General features: G+C 41.6%; 2 protein-coding genes across 2 annotated transcripts; one reads left to right on the top strand and one right to left on the bottom strand.

Moving 5' to 3' along the window:
* Window positions 1–644: 644 nt before the first annotated feature.
* On the top strand, window positions 645–1,718 carry LOC115824213 (5-hydroxytryptamine receptor 4). The gene has a single exon (XM_075353614.1). It carries the CDS (start codon window positions 645–647, stop codon window positions 1,716–1,718), a length of 1,074 nt encoding a protein of 357 aa, XP_075209729.1.
* Window positions 1,719–6,553: 4,835 nt separating this feature from the next.
* adra1d (adrenoceptor alpha 1D) lies at window positions 6,554–16,300 on the bottom strand. The gene is made up of 2 exons (XM_030788151.1): window positions 15,313–16,300; window positions 6,554–7,104 (listed from the first exon to the last, which is right to left on the bottom strand). Exons 1-2 carry the CDS (start codon window positions 16,259–16,261, stop codon window positions 6,554–6,556), a joined length of 1,500 nt encoding a protein of 499 aa, XP_030644011.1. The 5' UTR covers window positions 16,262–16,300.
* Between the last annotated feature and the right edge of the window lie 5,094 nt (window positions 16,301–21,394).

Genomic DNA, 21,394 nt, shown 5'->3' with positions numbered 1-21,394 from the left:
CCGGACTATTCCTGAAGGCTCCAATGGGGTTATTTAAGGGGATCTAATCTGAACACAGAGTGAGGGTCAAAGCAAGGGCTGTAATATTATGCTTGACAGCTTTCCAAATGCGCTGCGTCTTAACCACTGCCCCACAAAAATGCCAGAGGCACTGTGGGACGTTTTCGTGATTGTTTTGGTCTTGGTACTGATCAGATTTGCAAAAATCTCTCTTCATTTCAGAGAGAGCTTGTTTGGGTCTGTAGATAAACCTTACAATGGTCTGCTTTTTATCACAAAGATGATCAGATCTTTAACCAAGATTGGACTTAACTGCCAGAGATCTGAAGACCAGGGCTTTACCAGTGTGACCTCACCAAAATCGGCAACATTGCGAATCTGGCCAAAACCCTTTGCGTAGGAATGTTCATTAATCAGGCTACTATGAGAGCTAGAGTTCTATACATAGGAGTTTGAGTGTATGACTCCACCAAGACGACGCCAAAACATTTTGAGAAATATAAACAGTTTTGCTGACTTTCGGGGAGCAAAAAACAAAAGGTTATCTCCTGTCTGTCAAAGAGATCTGAAATATAATCTGGATGAAAACATTAATTCATTTGTTTTTTTTTATTTGTCTGTGTTTGATCAGATCAAACGAAGCCATGGCAAACATATCAGTCTGGACCGAAGACACCAACACGTCATTAGCAGGCGATTTCGAGACCTGTGCCACTTTGAGGAGTCCTGCTTCTCGTGTGACCCTGTATACGTTCATCGTCGCTGGGATTGTTTGCACAGTGGTGGGCAACTTTTTGGTGGTTTTAGCCATCGCTTACTTCAAGCAACTCCAATCTCCCACAAACTCTTTCGTCATGTCCCTAGCAGTGGCTGACTTTCTTGTGGGACTGGTGGTCATGCCCTACAGTATGGTACGTACGGTGGAAGGCTGCTGGTATTTCAGTACCACCTTCTGCCAGCTTCACTCCAGTTTGGACGTGATGCTGTGTACAGCTTCTATTCTCCACCTTAGCTGCATTGCCTTCGATCGCTACTACGCTGTGTGCAACCCCTTGGTCTACTCCTTTAAGATGTCTCGGAGCCGCGTGACCCTCCTCATCGTAGCGTGTTGGGCTGTTCCTCTCCTCATCTCTTTCGGTCCCATCCTTCTGGGTCTCCATACCATAGGAGTAGATGTGCCCTTGCCCGAGAACGTGTGCGTCTTCTTGGTGAACCGTGTCTATGCCGTCATGGCCTCGTTGGTAGCGTTCTACCTCCCGATGGCAACCATGCTGCTGGCTTACTGGAAGATCTACAAAGCGGCCAAACGACAGGCCATGCAGATCAGAGCCATGGAAACGCAGATGGCAGCCGGAGTCGGCAAAGACTCCAGCAAGAAGCAGCGGCACCGCAACTCCATGAGGCGAGAGAGGAAAGCGGCTAAGACCTTGGGCATAATCATGGGAGTGTTCCTTCTCTTCTGGCTGCCTTTCTTCACAGTCAACATCGTGGACCCGTTCATCGAGTACGGGACCGCCGGAGTGATCTGGGATGTGTTCTTATGGCTAGGGTACGTCAACTCCTCCCTCAACCCGTTCCTCTACGGCTTCTTCAACAGATCGTTCCGCAGAGCTTTTTTCATGATCATGGGGTGCAGGATCTGCATACCAGGTTCCAACCCTGGAATGGACCTTTCTCATTCAAAGAAGGATGTCAATGAACACACAGAGAACCAATAGGTATCTGTCTCTGACAAAGTGCTCAAAGGTGTTAGTTGAACTCTATGCTATTGGTGTATTTTTCCAGATTGTGCTGTGGTCAAGCTTTTATGGGTTATTATTTGTAAAGCCGAGGAAGCACCTCATTTATGGACCCCTTCAATAATGCCTATATTATAGATAGATTGATAGGCCTATTTGATTTACGTGTAGCGCAGATATAGACCAGTTGGAGCAAGAACTGTAAATGGTTGCAGAAAAATAGAGCATGAACTTTCATCACAGATGGTGAAGTGCATGCAAACACTATAACTCAACTGCTTATTTTTTTGGTAACTATGAAAGTGTTTCCCACCAAGAGTTTGTGTTTGCTGTATAAATAAATGAAAAGTTAGGCCTTCTTTTCCATTTTTCAAAAGCTATGGTGCTCCAAAATAAATAAACTCATCTGCTTGTATATAATTCATCATCAACAGTTTTTTGAGAGAACACGAAGCTGCTGTTTTTACTTTACTTTCTTTTTTTTTTGTTGTTTTCCCCCAAGTATTGAGGGTTGGCTTGAGGTAGGTGTCATGAATTAACCCAACCATAATCATATTTCTTTTTAAATCAATATAAGCTTCTCTTGAAGCTTATCTATACCAGAAAAAAAGTGTATCCAGCTAATGTTTATGTTTCAATCTCAGTCTCACAGAGTTTTTCAAAAGCGTAAGGACATATACAACATCGCCACCAAACGTTCTTCTCTGCATCGGTGAATATGTTCAAATGAGTGTTAAATGTTGACTTATGTTGTGACTTTGACTCAGTAATAAAGCAGTGTAACTCATGATATCTTACCGCCTTATTTCTCCTCGGCAAAATATTTTGGCAGGAAATAACTCAGCTTAAAAATAGAATCTGAGATGTGGTCATGTTTTGATAATTCTTATGAAGTGACTTTGGTCTGCCATTGGAAAGGCAAGCCTTTGCCTGAACTCCGTGCCTGCCTGTCTCCACAGTCTGAGTAATTAGACAGTAATGAAAGATTGTAGATAAGGTAACCTAGGGTATACATGCAGGGGAGTGAAATTGGAAAAAGAGTCAATTAAGATTACTTGATTTTATTTATTTGTTTGTTTGTTGGTTTGGTTGGTTGGTTGTTCTGTGTATGGTCCTGTCACCCTTGTTCACCACAAAGTGAAGGAAATATTCAAACACACATACTCCAGTGTTCCACCTTTTGAACTAGAACAGAACAGGAAGTGTTTGCGAAGAGTCAAAACACATGTTGTTCATCTGGCCAGTTGATAAAATTCGTCAAGAATGTTCCCTCAGCAGCGACGGAGGTGATTTCTCACAGGAAGGGGTTGGGCATCGAGAGTGGGAACAGTTTGTTCCACGAAGAGTTTCTGAAAACCTTAAAAACCAGGGCGGCATTGCATTTATTTATTTATTCATTTATTTATTTATTTATGTATTTATTTCATCAAAGCCTAACCGTAATGCTTGAACTCACCGGAGAAGCCAGAGAACTCACCGGAGAAGCCAATCTAAATGGTCTTACTATGTCTTTTCAAAATCATTGTAAAATTGGAAGCACCATCTAGTATTTTTTCTTGTCTGATCTCAACACCCGGTGACTCATATTACTAATATGTTACTGGCAGAGAACGGAAACTGACATCAGACTTCGGGTAACACACACTAATATGAAGGTTTGTAAACTACATGACATTGCTTGCTATGAATTTCTGGATATAGTTTCGAGTAAACTAGGGAGAGATCAAATGGCCAATCCCAGCTACTGGACCAGAAAGACATCCAGCCCATTTCTTGTGGCTGCAAATTATGTAAGAATGCAGAAAGATGTCCAGTGTGCTGCTGAAATTACAGTATTGGAGAAAGACAACTTAATCATCTTTAATTGAGCTGTTAGTCTGAGCGGCCTCAGGGTGTCTGGACTATACTGGTTTGAAGATGGAGTGGTTGGGACTAGGAGCTTTTAAAGTGGCTCCATGATAAATACCAGTCCAACCTGTCATTACGTAACCACTTATTTACAAGGTATTAAACATGATACAAATGTCAACCACTGAACATCAAACAAACCACACACACACACACATATACACTCACACATGCACGCACACACACACTCTCTCTCTCTCACACGCACATACACACAAACATACACATATGTGTTCTTACTTCTTTTTCTTTGACCAAAACATGAGTTGGTTCTATATTCTGAGTTTCTGTGTGGAACAACTTTTGCTTCTGTACTATTTTAAAAAAATAGGGGGACAGAGGGGGAAAAAAGGACATTTTGGGAAGATCAGCCCAAGATGAACGGGGATTAAAGATCTGTGCCTTATCCGTCTTAAATCTTCCAGTGAAATTTTATTAACTGCAGTGACATTTTGTCAAAGGTACGCAGCGCTCACGTCTCACATCTATCTAATGACAGAGACTGCCAGACCTCATCGTCTGTATCTTCAGTCATGTTTCAGACTCCTAGAGTGGCTATAGATTACAGTGCTCTTCAGATAAGACTGAACTTTATCATTTAAAGATCACTCTTTCTACAAGACAAAAAGGGCATTAAATGACAGTTTGTTGAGGGTGAAAACAGGTCAATCTGACCTCTCATGGTTTAAGTGACCTGTTTCCACCCACCCAAACACACACACACACACACACACACACACACTGCATTCCTTTGAGGTAGGCCCAGTCTCTTAGCCATGTTTGTGTTACCAGCTCTACAGAGAGGGGTTTTTTTTTTCTCTAGCTGCTGGGCTGTGGTATCCGTCTGGGATGTTTGACGATGATTGACAGTCTCTGTTTGTTTTCTCTGCCTTCAGATCTATCTATGGATCATTTCTTTGGACAAATCAATCAGTTCCGTTTCAGCTGTGTCTAATTTTTTATTAAGGTAATAATTAAAATAATAGCAAAATAATAGTGACATCTACTGGGGGTGAGTGGAATTTAATAGTTGCTTTTAGTCATCTGTTCTTCTCAAAGGTAAACATGATACTGTACAGAATGTGACTGAAGTGAAGAATTTTAAAGCATTTCACAGATATTTTTTCGACAATATTTGTGCGCCTTGTAGTTATATATGAGTTTATATCTACAAAAAAACAAAAACCATCCACAACCTCTAGTTGAACCCTCATATCCTGTATATCCTGTCAGAACTGCAGGTTTGGCTGTGGGTCTGTGGAACCATGTTATTGCTTCACAAACGCAGCAAGCCAGTTAGATACTTAACCCTTCGTTCACTCTGCTAAAACAAATTTTACAGAGAAGTTGTAGAAAATCATATAAACTCATACAACATGTTAAAACAGAAGATCACCAAGCAGCTTTTTTTGGTAATGATATAGTGATGATGATGATGATGATGATGATGATAGAGTCAAATAGTAATTCAGGTGTCTTGTGGAGAACTCAATGTCTTTGCTTGTATAGTGTCTTTGCTCCACGCATCTTTGACCATGTGGTCATTCCTCCTGCCTGGGGAAGTTGTTCTCCTGGACCCACTGATACCCAGGGAGCACTTGTCAAAATAAGTGATGTAACCACACGTTAGCTCATATTCTTTTGTCTGTTTTATTTCACTTTATATCTGACAATGAAAGAACGTCATCACATCAGCAAATACAAATTGATTCATTTCTTAGCAATGCAATGCAAATAACCGACAGGAAATTAATCAATGTTTTGACTTGGGGTTTTTTTTCTTTTTTTTTTTTTTTTGGCCCCTTTTGGAAAAGGCAACTGCTTCCTCTCTCTTTCCATTCACGGCAAAGAGTAATTTCATCTGCGCCCCTTCAGTTGTTTAAACCAACGTGATTTGACCTACTTGTCAATCGTCAAAATCTTTTTGTCTTAATCACATCATTTCATTTCGACTTGAAACACCCCCCCCCCCTCAAAACAAGCAAACAAACAAACAAACAAAAGTTTCAACATTCATTTTTTTTTCTGATGCGTTCCATCAATAGCAGTCATTGTTACTTCTTTACTTGTTTCTCAGTCCACCGAACTGAGACTCAGAAGCGTAATTACATTCCCTCCGTATCTTGGACGCATGGCCGTAACACCAGAAAAGTCATCTTTGATCTGTGGCGAAGAAATATAAAACAAGGTAGGTCTGGGTGTATTAAGACTCTATGTACAGCACAGACATGCATTTCAATGCCGTTTTGCTGGTTATGAATATGTAATTGCTGGATTTTGGCGAGAGAATTCCCAAAGGCCACATTTACTACACAGTGTACAAATACTCAGTAGCTCAGTAATTCCTTTGTCGCGTTTGCCTTGTCTCCTTTTTCATCTTTTTTTTTTTTTTTTTTTTGCACTTCCTGCCCAGTGCACTTATTTGTCCCTCACTGGGAAAAAGATTTAAAAAAAGATCGATTGTGTTGTTCTTCTGTTTTTTTTTTGTTTTTTTTTTAATTTTCTTTCTTTCTTTTTTTTTTTTTTTTTTTTTGATGTTCAATGTTAGTTCTGCGCTCATTATAAACAGAAATGATTAAATTACCCCTTTTAAAAATACAATTTGTCTTCTCAAAAGTTCACAAAAAGTCTTTTTTGTTGTTGTTGTTTTGTTTTGTTTTGTTTTGTTTTGTTACGTATAATGTTCATTTTGAAAATTTGTGCTTGAATCCAAAATGAACACTCTCTCTCTGACATTTGCTGGAAAATAATCCTTTGAACATTGGACAGCAATAACAACAACACATTTTCATATTATTTAACAAAAAAAACAAACAAATATCCAAACAAATATCTATTTGCGTGTCAAATGAAGTCAAGCCGAAAGAGAAAAAAAAAAGAGGAAACGGTCGAGCAGTCATCGACTCTTAAATATCAGTCTCCTTTAGACCGTAGCATTCTGTAAGGTCATATATCTGGTAACCACTTTGGTCCGAGCAGTCATTATAGATTCCCATGGAAACGGTGTCAATCTCTGTCCTACCCAGACTGGGCGCGTTGGTTTTCCCCGTCCCGCTCTTAAATTTATTTGACAGGTTGTTCATTTTCTCTTTCAGTTGGAAAGAAGATTTCTGAAAAGGCGGAAAGATATTCCAACTCTTCAGGCTGAGGGAACGATTCTTCCTGTAGGAGAAGAGGGAACCGTCGCACGATTCGTGAAGTGGGTAACCAGGACGGTAGTCCCCGTGCAGGTCCCTCCCTGGTCCCCTGATGGCCGTTCTCCACCGCTGGTCGTAGAATCGGCGTAGGACGCGACGTCTCCGTTGGCACTGACACTTAAGGAGTCTGGTAAAGGCGCGCTGGAACTCCTTGCTGGAGCAAGGGTAGATCACCGGATTGATGCAGCTGTTAAAGTAGCCCAACCAGAAGATCACCTTGAAGACCATCTCTGAAGGTTTCAGTGCTGGGAAGAAGGAACCTAGAGTGGGGAAAAAGACAAGGTTACTCAGTCAAAAGTCTGTGGACCATCACTTTTTGCACTGCTATAACTGTACATATAGATTCCCAGATAACAAGATATCATTTTTGTCTTGAGGTACATGTTTGATTTAATTGCCTTTCAATACAAATGTCTAAAAAAAAAACCCCCGTCAGTCTAGATATATCCACTGATTGCAAAATGCTGGGAACATTTTCAGGAGCTCTGAGAGTATTGGTGGATGTGGGGAAGCATGTTCGTCTCGGTATGTGGTCAGTCTAGAATTGGTTTGCCTGTGGGAGATTACTGGAGCTTCACCACAGGGAGCAGAACGGGAGAGAACAGCACTTTCAAACGCAACAGAGTTTGGCTTGAGTTATAAAGACCAAAAGCCATGTTTTGATCATTAAATTAAGTCTCTTTATAAACATAAAATTCTGAAGAAAATTCAGAGGCTTTGCTGGTCAGGGAGAGAGCAACAGAGAGAGAGAGAGAGGGAGAGGGAGAGGAAGAGAGATATTTTGATATGGCTTTGTGTTTACATTTCAGTGTATACACACACACACACACACACACACACTGAACCTTTGCTATTTAATGGCTGATCACTTGCACACGTGAAACCATGAAAGTTATCCCTCAAATCAACCACTCAGTTTTTAGTACCCTCTACATCTCCATTTGAAAAAAAATAAACAACTCATTAGTTATGATGGAATGTTTACTTCAGGGGAGAGGAATGCATACAGCTACAGAGTCGTGTGGTGAAGTTTCTTATACCTCTCTCTCTCTCTCTCTCTCTCTTTCATTCTTTTTCCTTCTCTCTCTCTCTCCGTCACCTTAGCGAACCGAACAGACACACTGTCACAGTCTCCCCCCCCCCCCTCTCTTTCTCTCTCTCTCTTTCTCCCTCTCATTAACACCCTCTCTAGAGCATGTGTAGACCCCTTCTTATATCTGCTCCCTCCGTTATTGCTCCCACTCCAGTGGGAGTTTGTGGAGCTGGCGTGACATTATTTCACACATAAAGTGCTTGTCATCTCCTCTCTCTCAGACGCCATCCAGCAATTTTTTTTGCGTTACATGAGGTCAAAGTCACTCCTATCAGCGCTTGGGTTTATAAATAGGATCGGAGAGTGTTTGGAATGAAGGGAGCAGGACAGATTAGGAGCGGTGGTTTTGTCTGGTGGAGCTGTTTTAATGAACGGACCCCGGCATGGGACAGACCACTCTCCTCTTACCCGGGAGGCGGTAATTGGGTATAATTGTGGCTTTGAGATGAAAGTGTGTTCTTTGGAAGATACCACTTCTGTAATTGTTGTGTTTATCTGTGCCAAGACACCAAGCAGGATGTTTGGTTGCACCAGACAGATATATAGATATAGAGAGAAACATAGAGAGAGAGAGAGAGAGAGAGAGAGAGAGTGCACTGAGCAATGACCAAAGTTCGGTTCGGTAAGGAAATATGAACCCAAATCCTTTCTTAGGCCCCCCCCCATCCTCCCCCAGTGAAACATGTGTAATCAAGCCACCTACCCACTCACCAAATGGATGAGCAAAGGTTGTGTTTTTCTGTAAAGGGGGTGGGGGGTGGGGGGGGGGTATATTGAGTATAAACATTTCATGCGCCTGGTCTCCAGCCCCTGGCCTCCCATGGGTTTGCTTTCATCTTGTGTGTCGCTTTAACAGACTTTTATGGATAAACAGTCAAATCATCGCATGCAGACAGCTGAGAGGAAAAGCCATATCTGTCCAAATGCAGAGGTGTAAGATCAGTTCGGCAGCTCGTCAAAATAATCACCGCATTACAAGTAACAGCTGGGCTGGTTCTGCATTAATGCTGACAGACCAAAAATACGATATCTATGACCGTTTACCTCAGCTGGACACCAGATTGAGGTTATTCAACTGCCTGACTTTCACCCACTTGTTGCTATGACAACTCCTGTCATTTTGCATGGGCTGTAACCGACATGAAGATGCTCCAGTCGGCAAACTCTCTCTTTTCATCTATAATTTGAATCCTTTCTTTTAAATCTATTTCTACACTTTCAAAGGTCTTATCTGCGGCGTAGTTGAGGTATTCGCATGTGGACAGTGTATCTCCAATCTTTTCAGACCTTGTATACACTGTGGACCACACAGTTTTTTGTTGGTAATGTTGAAAGTTGCCACTCCCCTCAGTCACGCACTGGACTAAAAGAAGTTTACCCTGACACGTGATCCTCTAAAAAAAAAAAAACCTGTTCAGGCCCCCGCCACCAGCTCCAGGCTGTTTGATGGGGAGCTGTGAAAGTTAAGCTTGAAGGCCATCTCTTAGGAGTGAACCATGTGAGGGGCACTTCTTCAAAACAACCAGTGGCAAATTAACAGCTGAGGTAGAAGAACTGATGAAACTGACAGAGGTGACTGGCACGGAGATACCTCACACACACGTTGTGGGCGCTTATCATTTACATGCAAATAAGAGGGCTATTTCTATATATATATATATATATATATATATATATTTTTTTTTTTCTTTCAAAAGCTAAACGCCGACGCAAGGCCTGCGAAGTGACATTTGAAAGCGACCCTAACGTCACGAGGCTGACTTGCGTGCGAAATGGAACGTGTCAAAACACCAAATCTCATTTGCATAAAACTGACACGCTGCTTTGACTGAAAAAAATCTGCCACATACGTCACCTTAAAAATGAAAAGAAAATCGCACCTCGTTTCTTCCAAAAGGTGAAAAAAAAAGATACGTTTATTTTAAGCTGCCTGTGATGATGCTGAACGCATATTTATTTATTTATTTATTCATTCGGTAGAGGTGGATAAATGCCAATATTTCACAATAGCATCGCTACACTATGACATTCCCGTGTCTCTGGCTGAACTATCACACTCAGTCTACATGCTACATTAGGGGGGACAACATTGCATTACAGTTTTGGGTAAACTGCTCATTAAATCATATTTAGTAATATTGTGCTGTAGTAATTTCCCAAGAGGATGTCTGATAGGTCTAGATAAGATATCAAATATCATTTCAGTTCTCCTCTTGCTGTGAGTAGGCTAGAAGACTACTGAAACATTAAATAATAAAAAAAAACTCTCTCAAGATAATACTGGCATGAGTTTCGCTGACTTTCCATTGTTCAGGCTTATATTTCCAGTGGTATGGGGAAACAGAGAAAAATATTGCAGTCAGTAGGTGTCCTTGAATATGGTTAGATTTTAAGGACTCCAACTGAAAAAAAAAAAGCAAAAACAAAACCCCCAAAACTTTCTCTTCCAATATCGTCGAGTCAAGTGTTTCCGTGCCTGTCCCTCATTGTCATAACAACACATCGGTAAATGCCTTTTAACGGTCTGATTTGGATCAAACAAACTTGAACGTCACGCTTTGTTCTCTCGTTCTTACCTAGCTTGTTTTTTTCCCCATGCTCTCCTGATGGGATCCTTTAATCAAAGCAACACAAAGGAAATGTGGCCATAAATGTTCTACCAGGTCGTTAGCGCGACGCTTTCGTCGCATCCTGGAAACTCAGATTAGCAGACGACCGGGAAACAGATAAACCGAAGGGGAAGGGGAAGATCAAAGAGTTTTGGAACGAAAACCACTGAATCAAATTAATCAAATATACAACCACCTGGTCTAATGAAGAGCGATACCACATGATCCATATTATGTTCCAAACGTCGATAAAAATGATTTGATAATAACTGTGGTATCGCCGCGCTCACCGGAGTGTAATATGAGTTTCAGTCAGTATGTGCTGATCAGCGCAAAGACTACAATGTATAACGTCTTGTTATAACACGTAGTTCACCAGTTCAGAATGAGTTACGTAACTTTTTGAATGTACACAAACAATACTAACTGCTCTGTCAAATTCATCTCTCTCTCAGTTGATGAAATGATATTAAACTAACCTAAGACACTTGAGACAAACCATGCATGAAAATATGTATGCAATAAGAGTGTGTAATTTGTATTTCGGGGGCCTTTGGGGGGGGGGGGGGGTGTTGCTTAGGGGGATAGCGATGGATTTTGTTTTTTCTTTAGCTGCTTAATTTTCCCCTGTTCCTCTTCAACTCCTAATCTGTTATTCTGTCGGCCCGTTTTGGTCTCCCGTATCTATCATTAAACATGGCCTGGCGCAAATCAGTTATTGTAGGCTGAGAAAATAATCCAGAGAAGGGGCAGAGATTACAAATGGGTTGCATTTGTAATAAAACTGGAGATGTTTTTCTGCCCCCTTCCACTTTTCACATGACAAAACCATCAGGGTAAATGTATTTTGAGTTACATTAACTTATCTGGACTTTAATAATGTGTAATAAATTATGGTTTGTGCGATGAATGGAATCCGTTTGATTAATTCATTTGTTTGAGCCCCCGATGCTCTTGCCAATGCCATAGAGATATGTTTTTATTTGGACTGAATGTACTATGCAGATCTACATGACCTGGAGTTTTTAGAGATATTCATAAAATCTCATTACCATTCTATTAATAATGTGGTAAGGGGCAGCCAGCAGACAGTGTCCACCAAGAACAAAAAATCATATTCATGGAGAGTCCTTCTAGACTTGATTACATTTTGATTGCTTCCTGAGAAATGTACATTAAAATCTTTTTTTTTTCATTTAAGAGTGTGTTCTTTTAAAGTGCTGTAGATACTGTAGGCTTCTTTGGTTTAAATAGCCATTTTATTTTATCAAAATGCCCAAGCCCTTCATCGTTTTATGTGAGACAGCGAAGAAGCCTTTTAAACATCTATTTCATAAACATTAATCCTCCCTGATTTTTGGGTGCTCCATCAAGCCATTCAAGTTGATGCAGAAGCGGAGCTGTCTTGTGAGTGTCTGTGTCCCATGCGGGCAAAAGTATGTTTTACTCTTTAAAAGCTACAGACTTAAGGTGAGATCTAACCCTCATAAATTCAAATCTTCACAACAGTTCTATTTCTGTGAAAGGGTTTGACCACTGATGCAAGTGAGTCTCACAGTAGCCTGATGACTTTAGACCTGTTGCCCTCACTGTCTTCCATTAGAGATGAAATTCTGCTCTTAAGGTCCCATTTTTAAAACTGTCTGAATTTTTCATGCCGTCATGCATTTTCATCAAATGAGTCTCAGGACAACATGTGTTTTTGAGGAAAAAACACTCTCTTGGGGCAACAGCACATTAAAAATAATCTTGAGTTGAATCGAATATATATTTTTTACCTTAAAGCTCTTTGAGCTGTAACTGACATAACTCTTATAACACTCCACCCCCCCCCCCCCCCATCTTCAAAAACCACTCAAACAGAGAGAACGTTTAAGTGTGTGTGTGTGTGCGCGTGCACGTGCGTGTGTGTGTTTGTGTGTGTGTGCGCGTGTGCGTGCGTGTTTGTGTGTGCATGCGTGTGTGCGCTTGTGTGTGTGTGTGTGCGTGTGCGTGTGCGTGTGTGTTTGTGTGCGTGTGTGTGTGCGTGTTTGTGTGTGTGTGCTTGTGTGTGTGTGTGTGTGTGTGTGTGTGTGTGTGCGCGTGCGTGTGTGTGTGTGTGCGCGTGCCTGTGTGTGTGTGTGTGTGTGTACGCTTGTGTGTGTGTGTGCGTGTGTCTGCGTGTGTGCGTGCGTGTTTGTGTGTGTGTGTGTGCGTATGTCTGCATGTGTGTGTGTGTGTGTGTGTGTCTGTTCGTATTGTTCTACATGTGGGAAAATAGCCATCTCGTTTCCAAGTCCCATCCCCGGTTGCTCGGCACATGTAGCTGGGCTTCGGAAAAGGAAACCGCCCGCCTTAACTTGGCTTAATTACCACCATCATTAGGGTAGTGGAGCGTTTTGCTCTGCGTGGCCAACGGGCTTCTCAGGAAAGCCTGGTCGGACTTGGCTCGCAACTCAACACAGGGTATTCAGGCACTGCCAGGAGATACTATCAGCTGACCCTGCGCTCTGTGAGTTCATGTGAGTAGAATAACAGTCTTTCTCAGCAGTCCCTGATGAGTGAGGCTTTTATAAACAAAATCTCGCTAACACGTATGCTGTAGAAATTTATGACAAGCCCATGCAGCCGTAGGCTGGTCTGTGAACTGGGAAGTTGAGTATAGCTTTGGTCAGCCTTTCAAAATCAATTAAAGGCAAAAATGTTGCACAAAATCTACTGTGAGAGATTAAATGAAAGACAATGTGATGTTTAAAACATTTTGCCAGGAATTTCTTTTTTCTTTCTCATTGTAACAGTCCCTTTTCCACTATTAAAATTTGATTCAAGTTTAATTTGTGTCCCTCTTAGGGGCTTTGTAAATAATGACTTTAAAAGGCCATTTGCAACTTAATTGAACCCACTTCCGGTTGCGGAGTTTTGCTGTGTTTGAATCTCGGAGCACAAAGTCTTGATTTCATTGAAGTGTGACACAAGACTGGACCCAAAAAAAAAAAAAAACCCCAAAAAAACTGAGGCACATGAGCCAGTGTTTTGAAGTTCTTTCCCATCTCCTGCGTCTCTGAGGGTTCAGTCCATCAGCCCCTGTTCATTACATTTCTTTGTTGTTGTTGTTGTTAAGTTCAAAAAAGGGTCTCCATTTCGTGCTCCTGAATTGGGCATGAAGAGAAAATTCCAGCGGACTTTATGAAGGCAAAAATATCCCCTTCCCGCGTTACATATTCCGACAGATGATAATAAGAACATTCTGGATTAAGTTCGTACGATCTGAGCATTATCAGGAGAACCTGTTTGGAGGTTCAAGTTCACAGTCTCCTAAGGAGCCTCACTTTTCCCCCCCCTCTCCTTCTCTCGTTAAAACCCCGTCGCCTGGAGTAATTAATTCTTCTCCTCCCAACATCTTCGCTAGCCTAGCTTGACCTCGTCTCCGCTGTTTAAAACATTTAAAGTCATTAACTGCGGGATGTGAAGTATATTTAATCACTGGAACATGCTTTAGCCAAGCTCAGACTAATTAGGGCTTGGACGACCAGGCAATTTTGACACATTAGGCCAACGGCTCTGGGGAGAAACCGTGACGTTCCTATCTGATCCTGCGTGTTCATGCTTTTATCTATCAGTTTATATCAAATTTTAGCCACCTGCTCATTAGCATTGTGAATCAGTCCTTTAATATATTTTGGTCAACTTTAGTCTGAGTTGTAGACGTTACGAACTCCAGTTCGTATTAAGGCAGGGGAAAACTTAACAGGCTTACTTGGAGATTTCGCCATAAACCCTGTTGTCAGGGTGATATTTTGACAACATTCCAGGTAATATTATTGTTTAAACTTGGCAGTTGACCCCTGGCTCCAGTATCTGTGGCAGTGTTTCCAGAACAGAGCTGTTTATTGACTTTAAGTTGTAAATCTGACTACCCCCCGTTCACCATGTTCAAATCCTGATTCACCAGGTAAACACCGAGAAGAAGTATACATGGATAAGGATAGAATGACATTCTGTACATGAATACCATATACAAATGACATACAGATCTAGAATCTTGTATGCACTGAGACTCTCTCATCAGTTTTACTTATAAATTTCCCATGACCTTTTCTCACAGAGTTAGAATGATCATGCAGGCATTCCAAATTTCTTATCATTCTCTTATTACTGAACCTCATCCTATTTAAAATAAACAGTGTGGCAATTAATGTTTTTCAACGCATAAAAATGGACTAAATTGTGTCAGATTTATAATAACAATTGTTCGTTTCCAGAGTAATAATAGGCTTTGACTGACACAGTGTAGCTTTCCAGTCTATATTTAGTTACCTATGGCAGCCCCTGCACAGCCAGTTTCAAATTCCTGCAGAGACCAAATACCTTTTTATTTTATGGGGGCTTCAGATGCATTATCATTGTCAAACACCTCTCAAACAGGCTACACAAACGACTTGATGCACTTTAGGTAAAGAATAATCTGTCAGTACTGTTTAGGCTACATATGTGTAAGTGATTCATCCCAGGGGAACATCTTACAAATACTGTAGTCTTTTCATTTATTTATTTTTTATTATTATTTAAGAGAAATTGCTACATTTATCACTTCATGGTGGTTCTAATGAGATTCTGAATTAGTTTTCCAAACTAGTGTTATGTTTGCAATGGTTGTCCCAGCTAATTAGGACAGAACGCAGATGTAATGAAGCGATAGCAAAGAAAATAGGACAGCCATTTAGATATACTTCCAACGTTCAATATTCATTCTTAAGTCCAAAAAGTAAAGAGAATAAATTACGTACCCAATGGCAAAATGAAGAAAAAAGGCAGCCAACACAGGATGAACATCCCGACCACAATGGCAAGGGTTTTAGCAGCTTTTTTCTCCCTAGAAAACTTCATTAAGCGTACAGACAGCGAACTTCGGAACGGATGATTTTTATTCTTGGAGCTCGCGGCAGGGTCCTCCGGCATCCTGCAGTGTATCCGGAGCACAACTTCCATCGACTTGTTTCTCTCCCGTTTTACGCCTGCCTCCAAACTCTTGGTTGTCCTTCGGGCTACTATATACACTCGAAAATACATGACGAGAATCACCATCAGCGGGAGGTAGAAAGAGAACAGGGAGGAGAAGAGAGCGTACCCCGGCTCCTCAGTGATTCTGCAGATGCTTTCGTCCTGAGGTGGCGGCTCCTTCCAGCCTAAGAGAGGTCCAATTGAAATAACCATAGACGAAACCCAAACCACTACTAAAATGACCCCCGCTTTCCTTTCTGTCATAATAGTGGGGTACTTCAGACAGTATTTTACCCCAATATATCTGTCTATGGAGATGATACAAAGGCTTAGGATAGATGCCGTACAACATAGTACATCCACCGCTGCCCAGATGTTGCAGAACACTCGTCCAAACACCCAGCATCCGAGTACCTCTAAGGACGCAGAGAACGGTAAAACTATTATACTTAGGAGAAGATCGGCTATGGCCAGGTTCACGATAAAATAGTTTGTCACAGTCTGCAAGTGTCTGTTGCACAACACAGAAAGAATAACCAAAATGTTGCCAATAATCGCCACTAAGATAAAAATGGCGAGAAAAATTCCCACTCCGATGACTTTAGAGTCCAGTGTGATACCCTGGCAGGTCGTGTTGCTGTTATTGGCAGGGAAATTATCCGGAAAAGACACGTTAAGAGCTTCAAAAGCGTATGTTTCATCATTGCTCTCGTTCAGAGAATTAGGAAAGGTCATTTTGAAACTCCATAAAGGAAACTTTACAGGTCAGTTCCAGTGAGTGTTGTATTCATTTCAACGCTCACTATCTCACTCACTCGAGGACGACTTCTGACTGAGGTAACGCTGCATTTCAGAATTGATCCACATTCTGGCACTGTTACTCACTCATTTTGCAAAAAGGAGAAAAAGAATAAAAACAAAAACAAGAAAAGAAGAAGACAGAACCCCCCCCCCAAAAAACAGAAACAAAAACACGATGCCGATATTCAGGTATTGGTTGAATTTAAAGTCGCAATTCTCTTATCTCACAAATTATCATGGTTTCCTTCCTTCAAAACATTCCTTAGATTAGGCTACTTTGAGGTAGGAAAAAATGAAGTTCTGCAAACGCACGTTTCTGGGTGTTAAACCATAGCCTCGTTGCTCAGCCAACTGGTGGCATCTTCATTGAGTCCAAACTGGATTATCGAGTCACAGTTTGGACCCCTGTGAGACAGGTCTCCTCCTCCTAGTCAAGTGAGTTCAGTGACGCGTCATAGAATTACTGCAACTCCTCGTGTGACCGCAAGAGGGCTCCGCGTTGATCTTATCAACTCGATGAATCTTGGTCGTTCAGCCAGTGGAATTCAGTTTGCCGTTATTCAGTTGCTGTGGAACAGATATATGGGGTATTGACAGCCTTTAACTTCATGAACAGAAATATCTGAGATTTTGGTTTAATTAAGGTCATTTGTTTACAACTGTGCTGAGCTGAAATGTTTTATTTATTGTTTCCTTTCAAATTAGATAGACGTTTTGTTTTACCAGTGTGAAACCCTCTGACAGTACACAGTAACATTGTCCATATGGCTTTTGCATCCCTAGATATTTAATTCATTGGTGTTCTTATTCACAAATCTACAAATTTCAAAAAAGTGACACTTTTGCATAAAACATCAAAATCTCTCAGAGGTACTCCTTAAAAAAAAAAAAAAAAAAGTGATCACGCCAACACAAACATCTAAGAAAAACTCCAAAGTCCTGGTAGTTGAGAATGAATGAACGATGTTCCCATTGACAGTTTGCAGCTGTTTCCCTGAGGCTCAGTGTGCATAGTTTTGACTTGAGGGACAGGCTATAACAAGTCACAGGGGGATCTTGATGAGAGACTTACAGGGAAATACTGTGGCCAGAACACCAGCTCTGGGAAAATAACAGCTGACCCGTGATCAGCGTACGGGGGCCAAACCACTCACACAGTTCTTTTGATTGATGCTTTTTACTTTCTTCTTTTTTTTTTTTTTTGGTTTTGGGTATGTTGTCTAGGACAAGGTGGACTGCAGGTGCGTTTTCAAATGAGCTCTCTCTCTCTCTCTCTCTCTCTCTCTCTCTCCCTCTCTGTCTCTCTCTCTCTCTCACTCTCAGAACACGAATTCAATATGGAGAACAGCTTATCTGTGAAATGATCTGCTTTTGATACAATACAGGACATGTCATTATTGGGGCTTTGACTGGCGCATATACCCCGCATATACCCCCCCCCCCCCCCCCCCCCCCCCCCTCCACCAACACACACACACACACACACACACACACATTCACACACACATACACACACGGCCCTTGTTTCCATGGTTCAGTAAAGAGCCATTGGTGGAGCACTCAGCCATACCATCTGAGCTGGCAACAGTGAAACACTGGCTTCATTTAAACCACAGAAATTACAAAGTGGACCCAAATGTCACCTCATGTGCTGGATGCCAGCGTGGATTAACTCAGGCCAAATAAAGACGGGAGAAAAAAAAAAAGCCTTCCAAATGTACTGTGTCTCGCCAGTTCACCTTTCCATGGTCATTGTGCTCACTCGTATCTCTCACACACACACACACACACACACACACACACACACACACGCACACACACACACGCACACACACACACTAAATCTGGATGGGGATTCCCCTGACAGCAGATTCCTATTTAAAGATTGGTGGGCCCATTCAGAATTCATTACCACATAGTATAATGTGGAAAAATACCTACTGTCATTCAAGTGGTGGATTTCATATATATATATATATATATATATATATATATATATGTAGAGAGAGAGAGAGAGAGAGAGAGAGGGAGAGAGAGAGAGAGATGGCAATGTTACAAAGATCTTTGATTGTGCTTATGGAGAAACAAACAGGATCGTGTTTTGCTTTCTATTAGTGCTGAATTGTGCCCTCTTAAATCTTAAATGACACTATATGTGCACAGGGATTCAGAGTGAGTTGTTCCAAGGGTCTTTTGGTACTCGTTACAGGTACAGCACTGGTAATTAATAATAGAAACTTGGTGACAAATTGTCAAAAAACTGCAATTTTGTTCAGTTAGCTTTCTCTACTCGCGGTAATATGGTTTTCATTTGCTGTACCATAGATTTTCATTGACATTTTCAGAGAGTGCTTTGGAGTGTTTTGGTGTGTGTTTTGTGTGTTTTTGCAGTGTGTTTTGGTGTGTGTGTTGTGTGTTTTTGCAGCGTGTTTTGGAGAGTGTTTTGTGTGTTTTGGAGAGTGTTTTGTGTGTTTTTGAGGTGTGTTTTTGCAGTGTGTTTTGGTGTGTGTGTTGTGTGTTTTTGCAGCGTGTTTTGGAGAGTGTTTTGTGTGTTTTGGAGAGTGTTTTGTGTGTTTTTGAGGTGTGTTTTTGCAGTGTGTTTTGGTGTGTGTTTTGTGTGTTTGGGGGCTGAGGGGTTTATGCGTGCACTGGGGTGTGCAGCTGGGACTTGTGAGGCGGTCTCAAACAGACCAGAGAGTTTTCCTCAGGACGCAGCAGTCCACAGGGTCACGCTTTTCACAGATCTCTCTCAGCGGGTTATATCCGCATCACACTGTGTACCAGACCCCCTGACAGACAGACAGACACACACACACACACATCCACCCACCCACACACAAGCAGTTTAACAAACCTCAGCACAGTCACACCTCAGCATACACAACATACTGCAGTCAGACACACACACACACACACACACACACACACACTCAGGCAGTTTAACAAAACTCAGCACATTCACACCTCAGCATACACAACATACTGCAGTCAGACACACACCCACACACACACACACACACACACTCAGGCAGTTTAACAAACCTCAGCACATTCACACCTCAGCATACACAACATACTGCAGTCAGACACACACAACTGCGTGCACACATGCACACACACACACACACACACTCACACACACACACACACACACGCATACACACGCATACACACGCATACACATTGAAATACATAAAAAACACATATTTGTTAACGCGCACACACACACACACACACACACACACACACCATAGCACCCTCTGTTGAAGAAGCCACATGTATTCTTCACATCAGACTATCAAACTGGACAATCCCTGCTCATTTTCCCCAGTACGTTGGGTGTGCAGGTACCACCCTCACCCCGTCATTATGTGACTCTCCTTCTCAGACTTCAATAACCCAATACATGAGTTCTTTCCCCGTCAGCTCCAGAAGAAAAGTGCAAGCAGGGTCATTTGCCTGTGGCTCTCTCTAAATTTAAAAGGTATTGGACCTTTTTATGAGCCGTCAACCTCCGCATCTAAAAGCACTTTGGGTAGGGGAAGCTTCCTGACATAAAGAAGAAGAAAAAAAGAAGGAGAGAGAGAGAGAGAGAGAGAGAGAGAGAGAGGGGAGAAGAGCTGAGTGAAAGAGAAAAGAAAGACACACTCTCGTCGGCCATTCAAAGACTGAAAGAAGTGTAAATGAAAGCAGTTCTCGCACAATGCTGTCTCCTAGCCTTCGTAAAAAAAAAGAGTGAAAGGGCTGTTTCTAATGAACTGCGCTACTAAATTGCACTTTGTGGCTTAAGCTTTTTTTTTTGGGGGGGGGGGGGGGGGGGAATAAAAAATCCATCATTAGCACTCTGGCTTTTGTGGATGTAGCAGCTAGTGTTATTATTGTTTTTGTTTGTTTTTTTCTTTTCTTTTATTCCACACACAGACAGTTTAATTAGGCGGCTAAATGCTAATTGAAGGGTACAGCTCCTTTTAGATGGACAAAATTCTCCCCCTTAATTAACTGGAACAGGGGGCCTGTGGCCAAAGCAAACAGGTGACTATCCTCCGAACCTCGCCTCGGTTTCAGCTAGCGTTCACAACATGTCTCACGACAGCTGCAGTTTTTTTTTTTTATGGTTTAGCGAAAGAAACGAGAGTCGAATACAATTTTACACCGATTTTACTGTTTGACCGGGTATCGGCTGAACTCTCGGGTCAAAGACTCTTTTGAGTTTCTGGGAGGATGGACGTTGTATGTGTACAGACTTGACTGTACAGAAAAAGAAATCTAGGAAAGTACATCGAAAGAAATGAAATATATGGAGATGATTGTTGGACAAATTATACCTCTTTTCCACGATTCAAATCAATGTTAGGTTAGGGAGTCAGTGTCTACAGTTTTCAGTATGCAAAAGGAAACACATAATCCACAATAATGAGAAATAATACTAATAACAATAACAACAACAACAACAACAACAGCAACAACTTTGTTTTGTCTTGTGGCTGTGCAATAATATGTTGTTTTTCCCTGAGTGGCTAAATCAAATGCACTCTGGATTACCCTGAACGCAACTATTTTCCTGGAAAAAAAATCATTTCGGGTGACTGTATAAGACAATTCACAAAAAAGAAACCACACCCAAGTAGAACATATCATGATTCTGTTGAAAACATATTAAATTAAACTCTGAGAATTAGCCCCCCCCCCCCCCCCCCCCCATGAAACACAAGTGCCTTGGATCAGAGGTGTTGCCCGGCAACCCCCATTCTACACATGTGTATTCCAACTTTGTCCTGACAGTTGAGAAGAAATCCTGTGTGGGGTGATCTTTAAAAAAAAAAAGGAGGGGGGGGGGGTAGGTTTCAGTCATCTGAACTTGGTCTTCAAACCGCTGAAAAATGCATGTGGTGTGACGAGATTTCTCATCAAAGCTGTGCTTCGGTCATTACGCGAACGTTTCATGCTGTTGAAAATTTGAGTTACTTCGGAAATGGATCATTTGAGAAAATTACCTTTGGCAAGTTATGGGAAAACAGTCTGATCTGATTACCTGTGTCCATTGTTGCACAAGGGTCTCCGGTTTAG

The sequence above is a fragment of the Chanos chanos genome, chromosome 11 (genome assembly GCF_902362185.1).
Source record: "Chanos chanos chromosome 11, fChaCha1.1, whole genome shotgun sequence".
Lineage (NCBI taxonomy): Eukaryota > Metazoa > Chordata > Actinopteri > Gonorynchiformes > Chanidae > Chanos > Chanos chanos.
The sequence above is the reverse complement of the archived record's forward strand: the minus strand, read 5'-3'. Positions and strand labels throughout refer to the sequence as shown.